General features: G+C 45.3%; 1 protein-coding gene across 2 annotated transcripts in view; it reads right to left on the reverse strand.

The window, feature by feature from the left end:
- Nucleotides 1–1,207: 1,207 nt before the first annotated feature.
- LOC116852146 (zinc finger protein rotund-like) overlaps nucleotides 1,208–18,487 on the reverse strand; it is a 148,544-nt gene continuing 131,264 nt past the window's right edge. For both annotated transcript variants that reach the window (XM_032832243.1, XM_032832318.1), the window contains 2 exons: nucleotides 6,273–7,896; nucleotides 1,208–1,935 (listed from right to left, as the gene is read on the reverse strand). In XM_032832243.1, the coding sequence (XP_032688134.1) occupies nucleotides 6,742–7,896 (1,155 nt within the window). In that variant the 3' untranslated portion in view covers nucleotides 1,208–1,935; nucleotides 6,273–6,741. The remainder of the gene's footprint in view (nucleotides 1,936–6,272; nucleotides 7,897–18,487) is intronic.

Here is an 18,487-nt window from a genome sequence, read left to right on the forward strand (position 1 = left end):
ACGATCACCCTCGCTCGTATATAATCGACGAAAGAATAATTGGACGGCATCTGTCCGCGAAGTGCTCGCGCTGCAGCTCGGCCCTAAGAACCGAGAGTGCGCTCGAGTGTCTCGCGAAATATATCGTAATCGAACGTAAGAAACGAGACGGAGGATTGCGACAGAGTCAGCGGAGGATGAAATGATCCGAGGTGGCGAGCAGTAGGAACAAAGTGGCGCACGAAGGCACGGAAGGGAGAGTCGCGCGCGCGCGCGCGCTCGGCGGTGGTTAGTGAGAAAATGCTCTTTTTCCTTCTCTCTCCTGCTTTGATCCTTTTACCGCAAAAGAGCGTAATGAGAGTTACAGCCGAGAAGAATATACACCGTTTCACATCGACGCGTGTCGAACCGCCTTCCTCTCATTTCGTCGACTCGGTATCGGGCGTTCTCGCGAGACAAACGTAAGAGTCGCGCTTGATGAGACCTAACGAACAATGTAAGGAACCGATTCGAAAAATACGATTCAAACAGACCGATCGCGGAGAATCTGAGTGATTTTCATCTTGCACGTAACTTCATCCCGTAATACGCATAATTACGCGAGAGAAAATGTCAGAGACAGAACTCGATAGACTTCATATGATTTTTTCTGGCAACGATGTACTCTAGCGGTGACGGTTCCGAGAAGGATCAATTATTTCATGAAATAATTTGTATCGGAAACGATAACGTTATTTTTCTTTACATCTCGTATTATCGTGCCATCGAGCAGCTCTTAGCGAGAAATTGATTTGCAATAATTCGATATTTATGCGAAAGAAATGACATCAATCGTGTACTTGCGACTCAATGCGAATTGCACGGACTCGCGACGTTTCCGCTTTACTCACCAGTCGCAATAACGCGCGTCTCGAGTGCTTTAATATAAGACATTTTCTGTAGAAACACCAAATCCCGCGCACGATGAGAATAAGCCGTACATCACATTTCGTCGAACGCCGCTCAATATTTCCCTCATAAATTTTTGTTCTGTTAATTGAAACGCATCGATGCACACAAACATGATCTTTCAGAAACTAACAATTCGCTAATCTCACGCAGCCGAGACACCTGCTCGCTAAGAACAATGGGAGAGGAGCGACGGGGTTGGTGAGAGAGGAGGAAAAGGCCAGAGCGAGTCTATCATAATTTGACAGAAAGCGGTGAAACGAAATAACTAAGCATCACATGTCGAGAAACTCTCCTTCGCCTTTATTTTAACGTGACAGTTCATTAAACGAAATAATAATAATAATATTAATAATAAAATAATAATAATAATATAATCAATGAAACTAAGGATAGGCAAAAGAAATCACATTTAAAGCGCGGGGTCGGTAGTTTATCTATCTTGTTTCACATCATTTGTCCTTTGTTCTCGCACGAATCTTTCGTTTCTCTCTACGTGCCCAAATGTAACGAAACGACGGATATCCTTCCATTCATTACCTCACATTTCTCACATATCAGCCGGATATACACTCGATACGAGACGTTTCACCTTATCACCCTGTCAGAACGTACGTATGCGTGTACAATGAAATTTTTCGGTGTACTTGGTCGCGCGTACACGTGTTTGCCTATATTTCTTTTTCTCTTAGTCTGTTCTCCTCTCGTCTCACCACTTTTGGGACGCCCAGAGTCGGCGAGTCGTATGTCATTTCGCAAAAGGAATCCGGTTAGCAAGAAAAGTGATATACCTCGAACGTTCTTTCATACCTTTTATTACCCCTCGCCCCTTCTCTTATTCATTGCCTTATTATCATCTTATACAATAACAACGTAATAGTTTTAAACAACTTGAGCATAGGTGAGGCGCGGACGCGTGACTTCTACGGGATCCGTATTCGTCGACCGAATTCACCGTGATTCGGAGTGGTTCTCTCTCTCTCTTTCCCTTTCTCCTCTATACAAGAACTGGAAACAAATCACAGATTATTAAATCGTTTTTCTTGCCCTTTCTCTTTCCTCCCTTCCTATATAAAATCTACGTCGACAGTTACGGAAATAAAAGCAGAAGAATACGGTTAAAAAATACAAAACTCAACGATCAAGTTCTATATATCCCACATAAACAACATAACTCGATTATAAGCACGATTAGATAAGAATCCCGTAGGAGAACACGTCCGGCGCCGTAACAACAAATTATCTACAATATTTCGCATAAACACTTGTTTATTTTTCATCCCCCCCCTCTCTCTCTCTCTTTCTCTCTCTCCTTCTTTCTTTCTTTCTTCCCTACTCTCTTTCTCTACTTTTTTCTTTCTCTCTCCCTTGCGCGCATACGCACTCGTAACAGATTACATAAGATTACTTAGAATATGAGATAAGGTACTTAGAATATTTTCATTATTAAAGTCTATGTTTTTTTTTCTTTACCTTACACACCTATTAAATGTCGATCAAAATATTAATTAACTAATAGTAATATAATAATAATAATAAATCTAAATAAAAATAATATAATAATAATAATAATAATAATGACGCACAGATGATAATGACGATGATGCCGGTGAGATAATAATTATTTCTTTATTTATGCATTTGTATATATGTATATGCATATATTCTCTTTCTCATGTGCTTATTAATATATGCATATACTTATTGTATTCATTTATGTAGCACCTATGTACAAGGAGGTCTCCGTGCAGCTCTCTTAAAGTGTGTGCGTGATGCTTTTATACTTTGCGTTTTCGCGTATATACGTATGTTTGTATATATATGTATATGTATGTATATATATATTTATATATGTATATAATATATATATATATATATACACATATATATACATATATAAATATATATATATACATATATATACATATATATTCCTATACGCGTTTTGCATTATATCTCTTTATATGCCAGTCTTCGCACTTTCTCACTGGTTTCCTCTCTGCTTTGTTTTATCACTGGTATTTTTGCGCAATTCTCATCATGTAATTGCGTCCTGCAATATGTTTTCCACTCGGTCTATTCGTTCGCTTCGGGTTCATTACGACACGACATTTGCATTCATCTCGTCCTATCATACGTACGTTTAATTTTTATTCGTTAGTCCACCGCCTAATTCAAATTTTGTGCATTTCCCTCGACTTATTTGTCTTCCAAGACGATCTGTTTGGTGGGTCGCAACAGAATCCGAAATTAATTAAAACTCGAGTAGCCGCAACGTAACGAGAAATGTAATTTCGGTGGAAATTTCGCAAGCTATATACTCTCTCGATTAAATTCGTTAACATAGTTAATGCGATTTTGCATCGATGAAAATCAAAACGGGTTCATCGGGAGTTATCTGCGTTTCTCGTTGGAATCTACATCGAGAGAAATACCTGCACGCAGTTTCTCAAAAAACGAAAGAAAAAGATGTAAAATCAACTCAATCGAATTTCTCGTTTAACTTCGCCTCTACCTCAAAGGCAACACACATATCGTAAAATCAAATCGACTAAAATTTCTCGCTTAAGCGTGAGCTTTTGGAATCTATTTGGTCTCGTAAACGGATCCGTTGGAAGTGCGCGGCGTCTTCCGAGGTAGGAGTACGTCCCAATGAATCGTCATTGGGACGTAGCCTCGAGGTGCTCTTTCGACAAGTATCCTCGTGTACGGAAAAATAAGGAACATAAGCGAAAAAAAATACGTAAAAAAGAAATATAAAAAGCAAGAACGTAAAAGAGGGAGCGCGTAATTAACTTAAACTTAGGATAATTTTTCGAATTTGCGAAAAGCAACAATACCACTCGACGTCTCAATCGTAGAACCTGATTAAAGAAAACCTGAATGACGGGAGATATAGCGAGGCACGTTCGAGACGTACGTCTGGTTGCAGAACGGATTAGACACAATAAATTAAAGTGCTCATCAAACTATCACGATGGAGCCATTGACAGGCTCGCACGGTAGCTCGACACGCGTTGCACATTTTGATCGCGCCGAGTCGTCATAATTAAGAATCGCTACTGACTAGGCTGACGCAGTAATCGGTTATGACAGGAGCCTATGTGACGATACATGATGTAAGATATTGACCTTTTACTATCTTTTTTTTTTGTTTTTTGAAAAAAATAATAAAAATTTTACGTTTTAAAAAAAAAGATAAGAATTCTGCGTTGCGCTGTAATGACGTCAAATGTCTCGTACGTTGTCACTTCAGTTCCTCTTATAATCCAGAGCTCGGCATACAGTGTACATTCGACCGATCTTTGATTTGCTCCGCCTAGCGCTATTCCTTTTACCTCATCGCCCCGCACACAACTTGCTCGACATTCAGGAGCGTATGACTTGCAAACATGTTTCTAATAGTGAAAAGCTATTAGAAACATATGTTTACAAGTCATACGCTACTGAGTCTCGAGCAGCTCGCAGGTTGCGCACAGGGCGATGAGATAAGGGAAATAACGCTAGACGGATCAAGTTGAAAATCGGTCGAGTGTATAATGCATGCCGAGTTCTGGATTATAAGAAGATTGTACGACAATATACGAAACGTTCGACGTCACCGCTGCAACGCAAAATTCTTATCTCTTTTTTAAAACGTATTAATATTTTTATTTAATACTTTTATTATTTAATTAAATACTATTATTATTTAATATTTTATTATCTTTCAAAGACAAGAGAATAATGAAAGACCAATATTTACCGTGTACCGTCACATAAACTCCTGTCATGACGATTATTGCGTCAGCCTAGTCAATAACGACTCTTAATCATGACGATTCCATCGCGTCTAAACCGTCTCGCGAGCAAAGTTATAGACCGTCGACCCTCGCGAAACCGTCACGAGCGAATTTCTGGAGTAATGATTCATGATTATATCTCTTCGTGAGGGATGGAAATCATCGGATACTGTTTCATCAATGGGAGAAATGACTTCGATATCCGTTCACGACTACCATACTCTTTGACCGATTGGTCGATAAACATAGGACGCAGCCGGCCTCACATCGGCCCACTCGTTCGCTCATCGCCGGGGATCGTCGCGCAAAGACCATACTTTCTAACATTATGAAAGTGTATCGTCCACACATGGGATACAAGTTAATCCACGTGCTCCACTTTATCATTCGGACGTCACTCCTAAACGGCTAGCGTCAGATCGTAGGATTACTTCGGGGCGAATGCGTATTGATGGAACTTTCTCGTTCGTAATTGGCACGCACGACCGACGGCGAGAACGCCGGCGTGCCGAGAAGCGTGGGGAATCTGAGAGAGTCCGGTAAATCGATTGTACGGCTAGAGAAATTGGATTTTCACAGCTGCGGCATAACGAAACGCGTCTCGCCTGCGCGATCACCGTATGAGATTGTCGGCAGTCCGATCGTACTGATTCGTAAGCCGATCTCATCGGATATAGCTTGTCGGGAGAGTCAATGCGGCTCTCGGAAACAACGTCAGTCTTATTACGCTGCGGAATGTAACTGAACTCCAGCTTTGGTCAAATGCTGCGACAAGAAGTCGCTTAAATATTCTAAATAATGCATGCGAAAGAGGTCGCTTAAACATACTAAATTGTCGTGCGAAGGAAATCGCTTAAACATCCTAAATCAATGAGCGAAAGAAGTCGCTTAAATTCTCTGAATCATTGTGCGAAGAAAGTCGCTTAAGCGTTCCAAATCATCGTTAATCGCATGTCACCAATTTCAATGCCAATCGAGATACTCGCGAGATGAGCTACATCGAGTGGTTATTGCTGCGCCGGAACCGACAAAATTTCGCGGATCGGCCACTTACTTGTTATACGGGCTTCTTCATCCCAACATGGCGACCGATCTAAAAGAACAAAGTTTCAAAGTCTGAACATCTGTCCCGAATGCAACAACTAATACCTTGTTTGGTAGTTTGGCCGGCGCGTGCTCGCGCATCAATAAAACAATTGATGCGCGATCAAAATACGAAATCGTAGCCAAGAACCGTACTTCTTACAGTCGCTGCTTGATACTTATCTTCACCGCGTCCGATAAATCAACCTCAAATCTCAACTTAGAATTAGATCCTTTTCAGCTGGGTGGTACGATACGCATTCGACTGAAAAACGCTTCCAACTCTAAGCGAGAGACAAGTTTCAAGCAACTACTGACGGATGCGGGGCTAAGACATTATAGGAGGAGAAAAGACGAAAGAAGGCGAGCAACATTAAAAAAAAAAAAGAAGAAAAGGGAGAGAGGTGTATGTTTCCTCGAAATTCTGTCTCGATCTTTGAGCGTACATATGACGGATCGATCCCGCCTCGCATATCTTACCTATTTTCTAGTGTGACGGTGTCCATCGTACGCATTTCTCCGTTAGAAGATCACGATGAGATCTTCCCGTCGCTCTTACGTACCCGTGCGTGTGTGTGTATGTGTGTGTATGCACACGCGTGCGCGCGCGTCACACGCGAAACAAGGTTAAACACTAGCGAGCACCGCCAAAAGTCTCGGAGGTCTCGTTTTTTGTGAAGCTCGTGCGCGCACGCGCGCGCGTGTCACCTTGTGGAAAATAAATTAGACGGGTAAAAGAGGAGATCATGGGGGTAGGTAGGGGTGACGATCGAGTCGAGCGGAGTGAAAGGAGAGGAAAGGAGAAGGTTGGGCGGGAATAGCGAGCGTGAACCGCGTCGTGTCGTCACAGAAAGCAAAAGAAAAAAAAAGGAAAAGGGGGAAACTAAGGGACTGGGAGCGTAGTGGAAAACGTGTGCTTTCTTAAGCTAATCTCCAAGTCCGGCCGAAGTTACTGCTTCTCCTTGAGACCACCCAACAGCGCGTGACTCTCCATCGTGGCACTGAGATTGCTGAGATTGCTCAGATTCCCCAGATTCCCCAGGTTGCCGAGATTGCCAAGGTTCGGCTGATGGGCGTAATTCCTGATCTGGTGGAGGCTGATCAGCTGATTCGGGAAGGACGTAGCGTTCTGGTTGCTAGTGGTGCCGGGCGCTACGCCGGACGACGAGGACGTAGGCGACGACTTCTGCGTCGTGTTGAACGCCTCGTAGAGATACGGCCGTGACGCGGGATGATGCCCACCGGGATAGTGTAGGTGGTTGAGGGGATTCAGGGGGTGTTGCATGGAGGAGATCGAGTTGATCGAGATCGAGGAGATCGGCGTGAAGGCCGAGCTGCTGTTGGGGTGATGATTCGCGCCTGGTTGCGGCGTCTGTTGCCTCGAGTCGTTTTCGATCGACTCGCCGCGGTGGCCCGGCCCGTGTCCCGGTAACAGCATCTCCGGATTCTGATTCTGGTGGTACTCCCCGTGATGATGTGGCAGCCTGTCGTGCAAGTCGCCGATGACCGAGTCCGGGCTGACTTTTGGCCAATAATGGTCTTGGTGGTGGGCGGTCATCGCGTGTATCGACGGTCGAAGGCCGGTGCCGATGATTGGCGGTCTCTTGTCGGTACGTTCGGCGTGTTTCTGCATGTGCTTGGCTAGATACGTCTCCTGCGTGTAACTCTTGCCGCAGTACTGGCAGATGTGCGTCTTGAGGTGCTTCGACTCCTTGTGCTTCGGTATGTGCTCGAGCAGACTCGGCTCGTCGGAGAAGCACTTGTAGCAGGAATTACACTTGTACGGTTTGTCGGTTTGGTGGCACCGCGAGTGGCTCTGCAGGTTACTCAATTGGCTGAACGCCTTCGTGCAACCCTGATGCCGGCACTTGTACGGCTTGTCGCCGGTGTGCGTGCGGATATGCTGCTGTAGATGGCTCAGCTGGGTGAACTTCCGCTGGCAGATCTCACAGCGGTACGGCTTAATGCCCAGGTGGATCCTCGTGTGCTGAGACAGGTACGAGGAGTTGGCGAACGCCTTCGAGCACTGCGTGCATTTGTACGGCTTCGCCTCGCGCATGTGAATCTGTGTGTGCAGTTGCAGGTCCGCCTTGCTACCGAATATCTGCAAGAAGAAAACAGACACTTTGCTGTCAAAGTGAGAGAGAGAAAAGAGGGAGAGGAAAATAGGACAGCGGTGTTGGCGAACGAGAGACGGTGCGCGTCGATCTCGGCGACTCGCGTCTCGATCGAGGCGGACCGATTTTCCTTATCCGAAATGCAAATTGCGATACCCCCGCGGCGAGCTAGACGCGTCGACAGAAACGCACTTCGGACTAGCGTGTCTTTTGCATTTTTTACGGCAACGTCCTGACGGAACAGGCGACGACGCGGGAAAGGGATCCGGTTCACGGTGATCTCCATTGCCACGACGACGTCCGTTTCCCTCTCGTTTCCACCGGTCGGTCAGGTAGCCGCGTTTCAAGCACAGGCGCCGCGCGCGCTATATTTATAAATAAATAAATAAACGTAAAAGGGAGCACCGTGTGCCAGTAGCCCGAGCATATATACGAAGCGGGGAGAGGCTGACCTTGTCTATCATGGCCTAGCCTCGAGGCATACCCGACCGACTGGCTTCGGGTACCGCGTGCAAGTCCCCCCTCCGCGTACACTCTCGTTCACTCGCTCTCTCCCTCCTTCACTTCTTCGTTTTGTCTCTTCCTTCATCCTCCTTCGCCCCCCTAGCTCCTGCCGCTGCCTCCCTCCTCTCTCTCTCTCTCTCTCTTAGAGTTCTTCGCACGCTAGTTTCTAGTTTCTCTCTGACCTCTCTCTCCCCCCCACCCTTCTCTCTCTCTTTACTCGGACTTTTTATATTTCTTTTCACAGCAGCATTGGAATAGGCAGCGGCGAGCACAATCGTCACACGACGATCGGCGATCATTAGCGCCTGTCCTTCCCGATGTATATCCTCGCGAATACTTGGCGCGAGACGCGTCCGCTCTCTTATCGTTGACGTATCTCGCACGTCGACGCGCTTTTGCGAATCGCGAGCGCGAATATTTTAATATATTAATCGCGATCGCGTAAACATCGTTGCCATATCGTCGGACACGGAGAGATCGGGACATACAATGGCCGCAAATTAAAATATTCTTTTCTCCTTCCGCCGCGCGTCTCTCAGCGTCTTTACCTTTACAGGCGCGATCGATCGACGGGAGAAGATGGAGAAGAAGCGCGGCGCAAAGTCGTCCCGGTCTGCTAAGGTCTACGGGGATAATCGGCGCGCCTATCCCGCTATTTTCGACCCGTGTGTGTATACAGTTCCTGCTTTCTTTCGAAATTCCCGTTTCCCGCCCGTCCACGGTGGGTCGCGCTAATGCCGCTAAAACGTCTCATTCATCCGTAATAACGCGCGCATCATTACCGAATAATAACGCCGGTCACGAGATTCGTGATGCCCCGGCGTGGTAACGATCGTGCGCGGGTATTTGGCTTCGTGGAAAGGGCAGCGAATTGTCTTCCGACGCCGGTGGACGAAGGTATCGCACCGGAATGACGTGTCGGCCGGAGTCGAAGAAACGATCCTGAACACGCGAAGAGCGACGTGAACGGAGCCAGTTTCCCGGCATCGCTCCGTTCCGACCGAGGTTATTACGTAAAACGACGGGTTCCTTTCCAAGATAGTTGTACGCCACGCCCGGGGATCTAGGGCGATTCGGGTCCTTCGCACGGCAAGGGTACGAAGGATGGCTCTCGTTACCGCGTCCGACGGAAGAACTCGTTATCTCCCCGGGCTTGGCGGATCGCGCATCGTACTTCATGACTCGACCGAACAAAAATGAGATTAGATGGATTATTGAGCGATTGAGCGGACCGCGCAGATCGAACTCATTTCGTTTATGCTCCTCGGAGATGTGTGCTTGCGCTGGGAAAAGAATGTTTGGTGTTTATAACTATAATCACACATATAAAAATATGTTATTATGAATTATAGTCAAGAAAATCATTTCTTCTAATTTAATTCTATTTAAAATCATTTCTTCTAATTAAATTCTACTTTAAAGTTAGTGATAATAATCTCATATACGTATTACTACGCATTTTTTCGTGTTGGTACAACCAAAAGATATGGTTGAGGCCAAACACAACTCTAATTTTAGCTAGATCGACCATTTTCTTTCTACCAGAATGGTATATTGGATTAGATTGATGCGGAAAGGTTCATTAAATAAACTTGATTAGAAATTTATTCCATGATCCTGATGAGGTTGATCCTAATCTGATTTACACAAGGTGATGTTATCGGGCCTTGATAAGTTATGTAACGCAGCGTAGTAATCAGAACCTTATTAATAACGATTATTAATAATTAAGATTTCATTAATAATTAGAATCTAATAATTTGATTTGCACCTTATGCAAACTAGATAACTGATTGAGATTAGCCTGATCAGAACTATGGGATAAATTTCTGATCGGGAAATAGAAGATTGAATTGTTCAATTTCAAAGGATTAATCATTTTTACGAATAAAATAGGTAACATAGACAACTTTTTTCGAGATTTAACAAGGATTTTCTGTTTTCATTTTTAATAGTCGCACTTCTAACGTGAAAATTTACTTATTTAATATAACTTGATTGTTTAATAAAAAATTTTATAAAAAATTTATTTATTCAATAGAAAGAATGACAAAACTTTTGCATGAAAGTAATATTGCCGAGCGCTGTGCTCGTAATTATTCGTGCGATTATTCGTGCGAGCAGGATTCGCTTCCGAGTCCGAGTTCTTGACCCCGTTAATTGTGCCAATCTTTTTAACGTCATTATATAATACCGACCTTTTGTACTCGGAATTTGAAACTCGTTTGGCCGGCTATAACGTTAGCCACGTGACGAAGGCGATAAACGTGGCGTCGTACCTCCAGTATTCCGGATTCATCACGTTTCGAATTTTATATTTTATGATTCTCGAACCTCGCGTGTTTTTTTTTTATTTAACGGAGGCAGAAGGAGCCGATAATCTAGGCACATCAACGGCAAGCCGGATAACGATCGCTTTACGGTTGTCGTGGATCGTGATTTATTCGGTAATCGATCGACGGTCTCGCTCGAGGCATCAACGGCTGAGTTGGCGCGTCCTTTAACGGGTTGGAGAGCTGCTATTTTTTTATTTCCTCCTTTCGAAACGCGTCCTTGCCGGTGTCAAGTTCGCGCATAGTCCACGTAACACGATAGTCTGCCGCGCATCGTTTTTTTCTTTTCGTTTCTTTAGCGCGGCAGGCAAATGAGAGAATCCGAGGGACACGAGAACAATTAGAGAAGACGAGGAGAGCAGACGAACAGAGGAAGTATTTACGTTATCGAGGTATAAGTTATCAGGGATCGCGTAATGATGCATTTTCCGCCGCGATCTCGTTAGCTCGCGTCGCCGTTTCTCCCTTTTCTCTTCCCTCTCGCTAGCATCTCGCAGTAGAAGGCACCATGGCAATTTTGCAATTCCTCTCGCGGGGCAACGCCGAGACGTTAATTCGCGCAGGGAGGTCGATAAACTTTGAGGTATTTTTTGTGCTTCGGGCGCGTTTAGTGTCTTCGCCGCGAACTATTGCGTTCGATGGAATGAGCGATTAGCTCGAACCAAAGGCTCATCCTGTTGGCGGTTAATGCTGCCAACTCCTCGTTTGGCCGGATACAAATCGCACCAGATGTTCAATGAATCAGTAAGTCGATACGGATAATTGATAGGAAATTTTAGAACGAACGATCCTCTTTGAACGAGACTACGATTGTTGTTCGGCATCGCGGGAATCGCGGTATTTTTTCACGATGGAGGTGATTTCCCCCCCTCTCTCTCTCTCTCTCTTTCTCTCTCTCTATATCTCTATCTCTTTTGGAACTAACCACGAATAGGGAAACCACGAATGAGATCGTGACGTGTAGAAAAGTGACGGCTGCAAGTTTGGCTGCACTTGAAATTAAATTTTGCCTCCTCAGCTTTATTCATTTATTTAATTGCAAAATGTCTGAGAGAGAATCGAGACGAGCGCGCGCTGATTGACAGACTGAATGCTTGCGCATAGATATCTGGCCGCGCGCGCGAGACTCGAAGGAGATCTCTCTCGCTCTCTTGTTTCGTTCACAACGGGCTTGATTCAATTAAAGAATTTCTCTCGATGCAAATCGTGACGGCGCCAAATAAAAATTGGCGGTCGTAATTGACAGGATGCACTTAAACGACTGCCGCGCGGCGACTTATATCAGGCAGATTTGAAGGAAATTCCGCCGAAAGAAATTCCGAGTTATGTGTTTAACCGTCCGTAATGCGAGCACGACGCCGGCAAAACGGCGCTATGCGACGCGACGGCTCGAAGTAGTCCCGCTGAATTAAACCGGACAACCGGAATCTCACGCCTCTCTCTCTCTCTCCCCTCTCCCTCTCCCTCTATTTGTCTCTTTCCTGGGCGAGATGCGCCTTCAAGAGAAATAATGGCGATAAATCCAGAAATTACGTCGGCCTGGACTGCGCGCAGGTATGCGAAATTAGCGCCTCTAATTACGAAAGCGTCGAGGAACTATGCCCGCTGGGCAACCGGCTAGTCCTCCTGTCATTTCTGATTAATCGACGTCGATTTACTTAGGCAATACTTAAGAAGCCGAGACGAAGTACATTTGCCGTGACGCGGCCACGGTGTATAAATCGTACGCTCGTCCGGGATCATCATCAGGGGGAATTTAGAAGCGCGGGACTAGGCTGCACCGTGTTAAATTCTCAAATAGGAATTAACATTTTCAACGTTGTTGTTGATCTTAATGACCGGTGAGCCACGGCTCTCTCGGTGTGTGCCCGACGCGTTACCGTGTAAAATTCGTTTCCCCTCCGCGCGAGCGAGCGCTCTCGCGCTCTTTTCCTCGCGAACCTTTTGACGCAGCAGTGATTAATTGCCGCGTGCCCCCTCCGTCTCGTATCAATGGCGATCAATTGATATACACATATATGTACACGTATATTTATTTACTTATTTATTCTGTGTCTCTGAAAGAGCTCGCGAGTCGGCGTGATCGCGACGTTTCGTCACTCGATACCGTTTATAGAGCTGTGCTTCGTGATGGATGACCGCGTATTTCGCGTTCTGGGGCCCACGTTCTGCGCATATGTACATTTCACCGCTCGCGATCCGTCGTCCGGTTCTTTTACCTTCGCGAGAAGTAGTCTACGAAGTAGCCCCGGGCCAAATCTCGTAAATTCAATTTAAATATTTCGGCCTTAATGACTCGCGCGCGCGCGCGTCTACGAGAGTCGAACGCGAGGAGGAAGAAGACGCGAGTGAGGCGACCAGTCAAGGTCGGTGTCTGTACGTCCGGCGATATATAGAAGTACATTTTAATTAAGTAATTGGCAATCTCTCCTTCACTCGGCTCACTGCAAATATGCTCGCTCCGCGCGGTATTTCTTTTCCTCTCGTGTACTTAATAACTTTACTTGCTGAAGTATCCCCGATCGGAGTAACGAGACGCCAATTTCGCGCAGCAAGTCCTCTTAATTTCAAAGTTGCGAATTTTTCCGGCAACTCGAGCGCTCGCGATTCGATCGATTCCGCGTAAATTCTTAACTACAACTGCCGTCACTTGCGAAATTGCGCACGGTCGGCGCCGCGAACACAACAGCGGCATTTTACGAAAAGCAACGAGACACCGGAGAGAATGAATCGTAGAGGCGTTGCATACATCCTGTCCTTCGGGACAAGACGCGACTTTTCTTCAGGACCTGTTCGATCTTTTAAGAGCTTTTGAATTTTAAATGATGATTTATGGATTTATATATTCCGCCGTTGTGCGTTGTGGAATTGATTTGCGTCATCGTGCTTACAAGACGGACGAACGAATGTCCTCTCCCCTCCTCCCTCCCGTAGCTCTCCCCGTATAGCGTCACACACTCGTCTCGTAGCGGAATTTATCAAGTGGCCGATAAGCCCCGCGGTCGAAATAAAACTCTGCCGAGACAATTACTTTTATCGAATTAAAAGACACCTAAATACGCGATTGACAAGTACGAGTTCGTTACGATTATCGACATTCCGCTCTCTCGCGTTTAGCTCGCGAAGGCAATCCATTAGGACAATAAAGATGTGTAACGATCCTTTTTGCGCAAACAAAATAGCGAACGGCGAGCCCGAGAGCGACTAATTAATCACGCAAAGTGCCACGGTGACCGAAACGATAATCCCGATGGCGATTAAGGATGGATGTAAAAATCATACCGGCCCACAATACTCGGCGGAACAAAACGATTGGATTTATTAAAAAGTCGCGGAAAAATCTTCGATAATTGCTTCAAGCTTGTCAGCCTCGCGCGTTCTACCTTTAATCGATTTATCTCACAAACACACTTGCCATGTATCCCGTAACTTCCTGCGCCTCGATTCGCCACGTATTATCTCATTTACGTCGACAATTATTCACGTTATCGTGGAATTTTATGCATTACGTCATCCTTAATCAAAGTATCCATTAGAACGTCATTAAACGCATCAAAATGACAGCGGTCGCCAGACTCAGCGAGCTTCGGAGCTCAAGATTCATAAATCGGGTTAATTTGATCTCGGCGCAAGTTTCAGCTGCAATCTCCCAAAAGTCTGAGTGTAAATATTAATTATAAGTCGAGCTAATTGAAAGAGAGACAGAAAGAAAAGGACAGACAGACAGACAGAGCTCCGTTTATTGTGTACTCTAGGACATAGTCCTTTCAAGTGCAGGAAATATTGCAGAAAATAAGTATAAAAAGAAGACAAAACAAAAATTAAATAATTAGAAGAGATTTGCGATAAACAGATTAGTGATACATCAGAGAGAGAGAGTGTAAAAATAGTGCCTTTAAAAAACAAAATTAGTAGCGAAAAGGTTAAATTTATTACGTGCACATTTTAAGCAAATTTTAGGAGGAGTATGATTTTACAATGCAAAGAGCCGCATAATAATAAAATCTTTTCTAGAATAAAGAAAAAAAGAGAAAGAGAGAGAGAGAGAGAGATCCTTTTTATTAGCGCGTTAATAATTAATAAGTGGAGTCATCGCTGCTCCGCGCGATCGACATGCGCGGAGCAGCACAATGTACCATTCACAATTACTTAGATCGGACAATTTTGCCAGGAGCGGTTGGGAACGGCTCACTGGGAATTTCTCCTCGGAAGCTATCTGCGTAAACACGAGTTGGAAATCTAAGAGTTAATGAACAACACAGCACGCGGGCGCGCGGCGCGACGCGTAACAGCTCCTGCTCCGGTTCTCCGCTCGCCCATTGCGCTCATGGAGAGCGCGGAGAGCCGTCCGCAGGTCGGTGTGACAACCTGTTGATAGGAATTTTCGTGCCGGGGTTGACGCGTCGGGTTAAAATCAACCCGGGGACGCGACGAACTAAAACGTCGCTTGTCGCGGCGCTTGGAGAGCTGCTGCTGCCGCTACTCGGATAATTGCTCGGCGGGTCGCGCACGCGAGAGATAATTTCGAGACGTTTCGGAATATTTTTCCTAGGAGGAGGAATTCGTCGCGAGACGCCATCGTCGTGTACGAGGTGATTCTTTTGATCCGTCGTCATGTCGATGAAGACGCAGGGACAAAAGGCGCGTTTGTGGGCGCGCAAAGGTCCGGCCGAGTCGGTCGAAAGTAACGACGGGAACTCGGCGGACTTGAGAAAATTCGCGGATTATTAGATCAAGAAGGAAAACGAAAGTCATGGCGGCGCTGCCTCCAGTTTCGTAGCAATGAATCGCATTCGCAGATTCATCGTTTGATAAGCGCGTTCTGCCGATATTCCCCGCGAATCGCTGAAATCCCCAACGAAGCTTGAGGTTATCGCGTGCGTGAGAAGGAATGAGAGATCGGAAAAGTGAAAGTGGTCCCCTTAGAATCTCATAGAATACGCTCGAAATTATTCGTGGGGCCGCATGCGAGTGTGACTCATTTTCTCTCGCCTCTCTCTTTCTCTCTCTCTCTCTCTCTCTCTGTCTGTTTCTCGCGCTCCAACTCTCTCTCTCTTTCTCTCTCTCTCTCTCTCTCGCTCGCTCCTTCGCGCTCGTTCTCTCATTTGCTCCAAACATGGATGCTGAGGATACTTGAACTCGCGCATAAAATTATCACACGCGGAATAATAAATCGCAGGAAATCACACAGCTGTATGGCGAATTCACATCGGATAAAAATTTCCGCACACGTGTCGCGTAACTCGCACGCGCGCGCGAGGCTCGATAATGTGAATCGGGCAATATCACGCTCGATTTGCGAATCATACAACGCCAATAACAAAGTGAAGCTCATGGAGAAGCGACGCTCATTACCGCGGGATCAGCCAATTATTATCCGGCGGCGCGCCGCCCGCTCGTTACCGCGGGATCAGCCGCGGGCTTACGTGATATTCCCGCTTGGAAAGGTGCGTATTGTTCCAAGGAAGTATTTATACTAATAAAAGGAAACTGACTAAGCGGATTCTTGGCCAGTTCGATCTGGAAGTACAATTTCCCAGAGCAGCATTACGCAAGCCGCGCCACGTCGCGGTTGACAGGTTTTCAAGCCATCGCGCGCCAACTATCATTCCCAGCAGCCGATAATCTCAAGCCATGCGTTTCGTCTAATGATACACGGCCATTATACGAAAGCGGCGGTCGAACGGGTTCTCGCGGCGAACCTGCCGCGAAAATCCACCACTCTGCGTGTATGAGGCTGTGTGTGTGTGTGTGTATGCGTGTGTATGTGCGCCTGTGCTTGGTCATATCACGGCACGTGACGCGGGATCCCGGCGCAACTTCATTATTATTTCGCGATAAAGCACCGCGAATCACGCCTGTAACAACGTTAGTTGTCGGCGCTCACTTCCCCGAGGTTGTCATCCTTTCGATGATATCGCGGCACTGTCGCCGAGCGGGAAGGTCCAAACGCGATTAGAACGGACAACTGTCGTTCGCGTTCGCGCGTACACGTGGCACAATTAGAGCTTTACGAAATTAGAGTGTGACGAAAGCGACGACGAAGGCAACAACTCCCCGCCGGCGTTAGCTAATTGTCGATAACACGGAGTCGTCACAATGAGCGCCCTAAATAAATCGTTGCTGATTACTTTGCGAAATCGCAAGGAGCACGCGGATAAGATTAAAAGCTGTCACCGACGCTTGCCAGTACTCAATAACGGATTCCCCTATTCTCGGAGGAAAGATACATGGTGGTAGCTATTAGATGATGACTATACGAATTTTATTTGTAGAATCAATGTATACTTGTGTGTAATAAATTGTTTTGTAGCTACTGCAACTAGAGCCGAATAATCACTTGAAACTATACACTGAGAAAAGAACATTTATGTTTGGAGAATATTTTTATGTTAATCTTCACAAATAAGGTTACGTAACGTTAAATGAGAAAAAGTTACTTGCAAGAATATATTTTACATGACTCAACAAAGAAAGGTTCTGTTTTTATTAATCAAAAATAATTTTCACTCATGGAAAACACAAAATATTGAATTGAGAAAATAATGTTTTTGAATTATCACTATTAACATCAAAATAATCATATTATGTTTTTTGAGACTATTGTAGTATTTAAACAAAATAATAACATTACTAAAATTCAATACTTAAAAAAAATTCTTCCAACAGAATTGCATGTCGTTATTTATATGTGAAATAATGACTGCTTACTTGAGTGTATTAGCTTTAAGTTGATATTAATTTCTTCTTTTACATATAGTTATCTATAATTTTCTATATAATTCTGCTAATTATCTAGTTTTAGTTGCAATAGCTACGAAATAATTTATTAAATTATACACATTGATTCTATATACAAAAATTTGCATAATTATCGTCTATACAGTTGTCATTTACGCGTATTTTTATCAGAGTAAAGGATGTGTGTGCGTACGTATTTGATCTGACTAAGATTATAGTTATTTTCGGCGCCAACCATATTTCCTCAATATTCCAACACGAAAATGATGGCAGCAACATGCATGAGGTTATCATCACTGAGGTTAACATTACAGAGCAGAATTTAATAGAAAAAAAAAATAGTTTTCTTCTCCATAACTTGTAGTAATTATTTCCCCATGTGATTACAGTCACGACAAACACGTTTATCTCGGTGCGTCACGCGTGATATCTGGATCGAAGGAGTCGGCATCCACGTTTGCAGACGCGACGGAATCGATCAGCTTCCGCGTGAATCGGCGCGCCAACGTTGCTCAGTTCGCGACTCAATATTCGAACGATTATTACACTGAATATACACTGAATATGATAAAATAACTCGTAACGGGGAATCGCGCGCGGGGAGGGGGAATACGCGAATATTCGGACGATTACGACGGGAAGAGCGACGTAACGACGACGAAAACAACGACGACCGGTTCGATCCTCCTCTTCCTCCTCCTCCTCTTCCTCTCCCGAAGACTCTCCCGCCTCGTCCTCATCTACGCACGGCAGCTGGCAGGTGCCTGGGAGAATACCCAACCGATTCTTTATCTACCCAATTATACAATCCCTTGTCTAATTGGCTAGCCGCTCCGGACCACCCCAACGAAAAACAAGAACAACCGTCCGCGGATTCTTCTTCACGCCCGTCGTCCGGCGACGACTTCCGTGCGGCATCCACGCCGCGTTAACACGCTCGACATCAGCCTTCTTCTCTCTCTCTCTCTCTCTCTCTCTCTCTCTCTCTCTCTCTCTCTCT

Source organism: Odontomachus brunneus, unplaced genomic scaffold, assembly GCF_010583005.1.
Source record: "Odontomachus brunneus isolate Ranch 3 - 2012 unplaced genomic scaffold, Obru_v1 Obru_scaffold_001, whole genome shotgun sequence".
NCBI classification, from domain to species: domain Eukaryota; kingdom Metazoa; phylum Arthropoda; class Insecta; order Hymenoptera; family Formicidae; genus Odontomachus; species Odontomachus brunneus.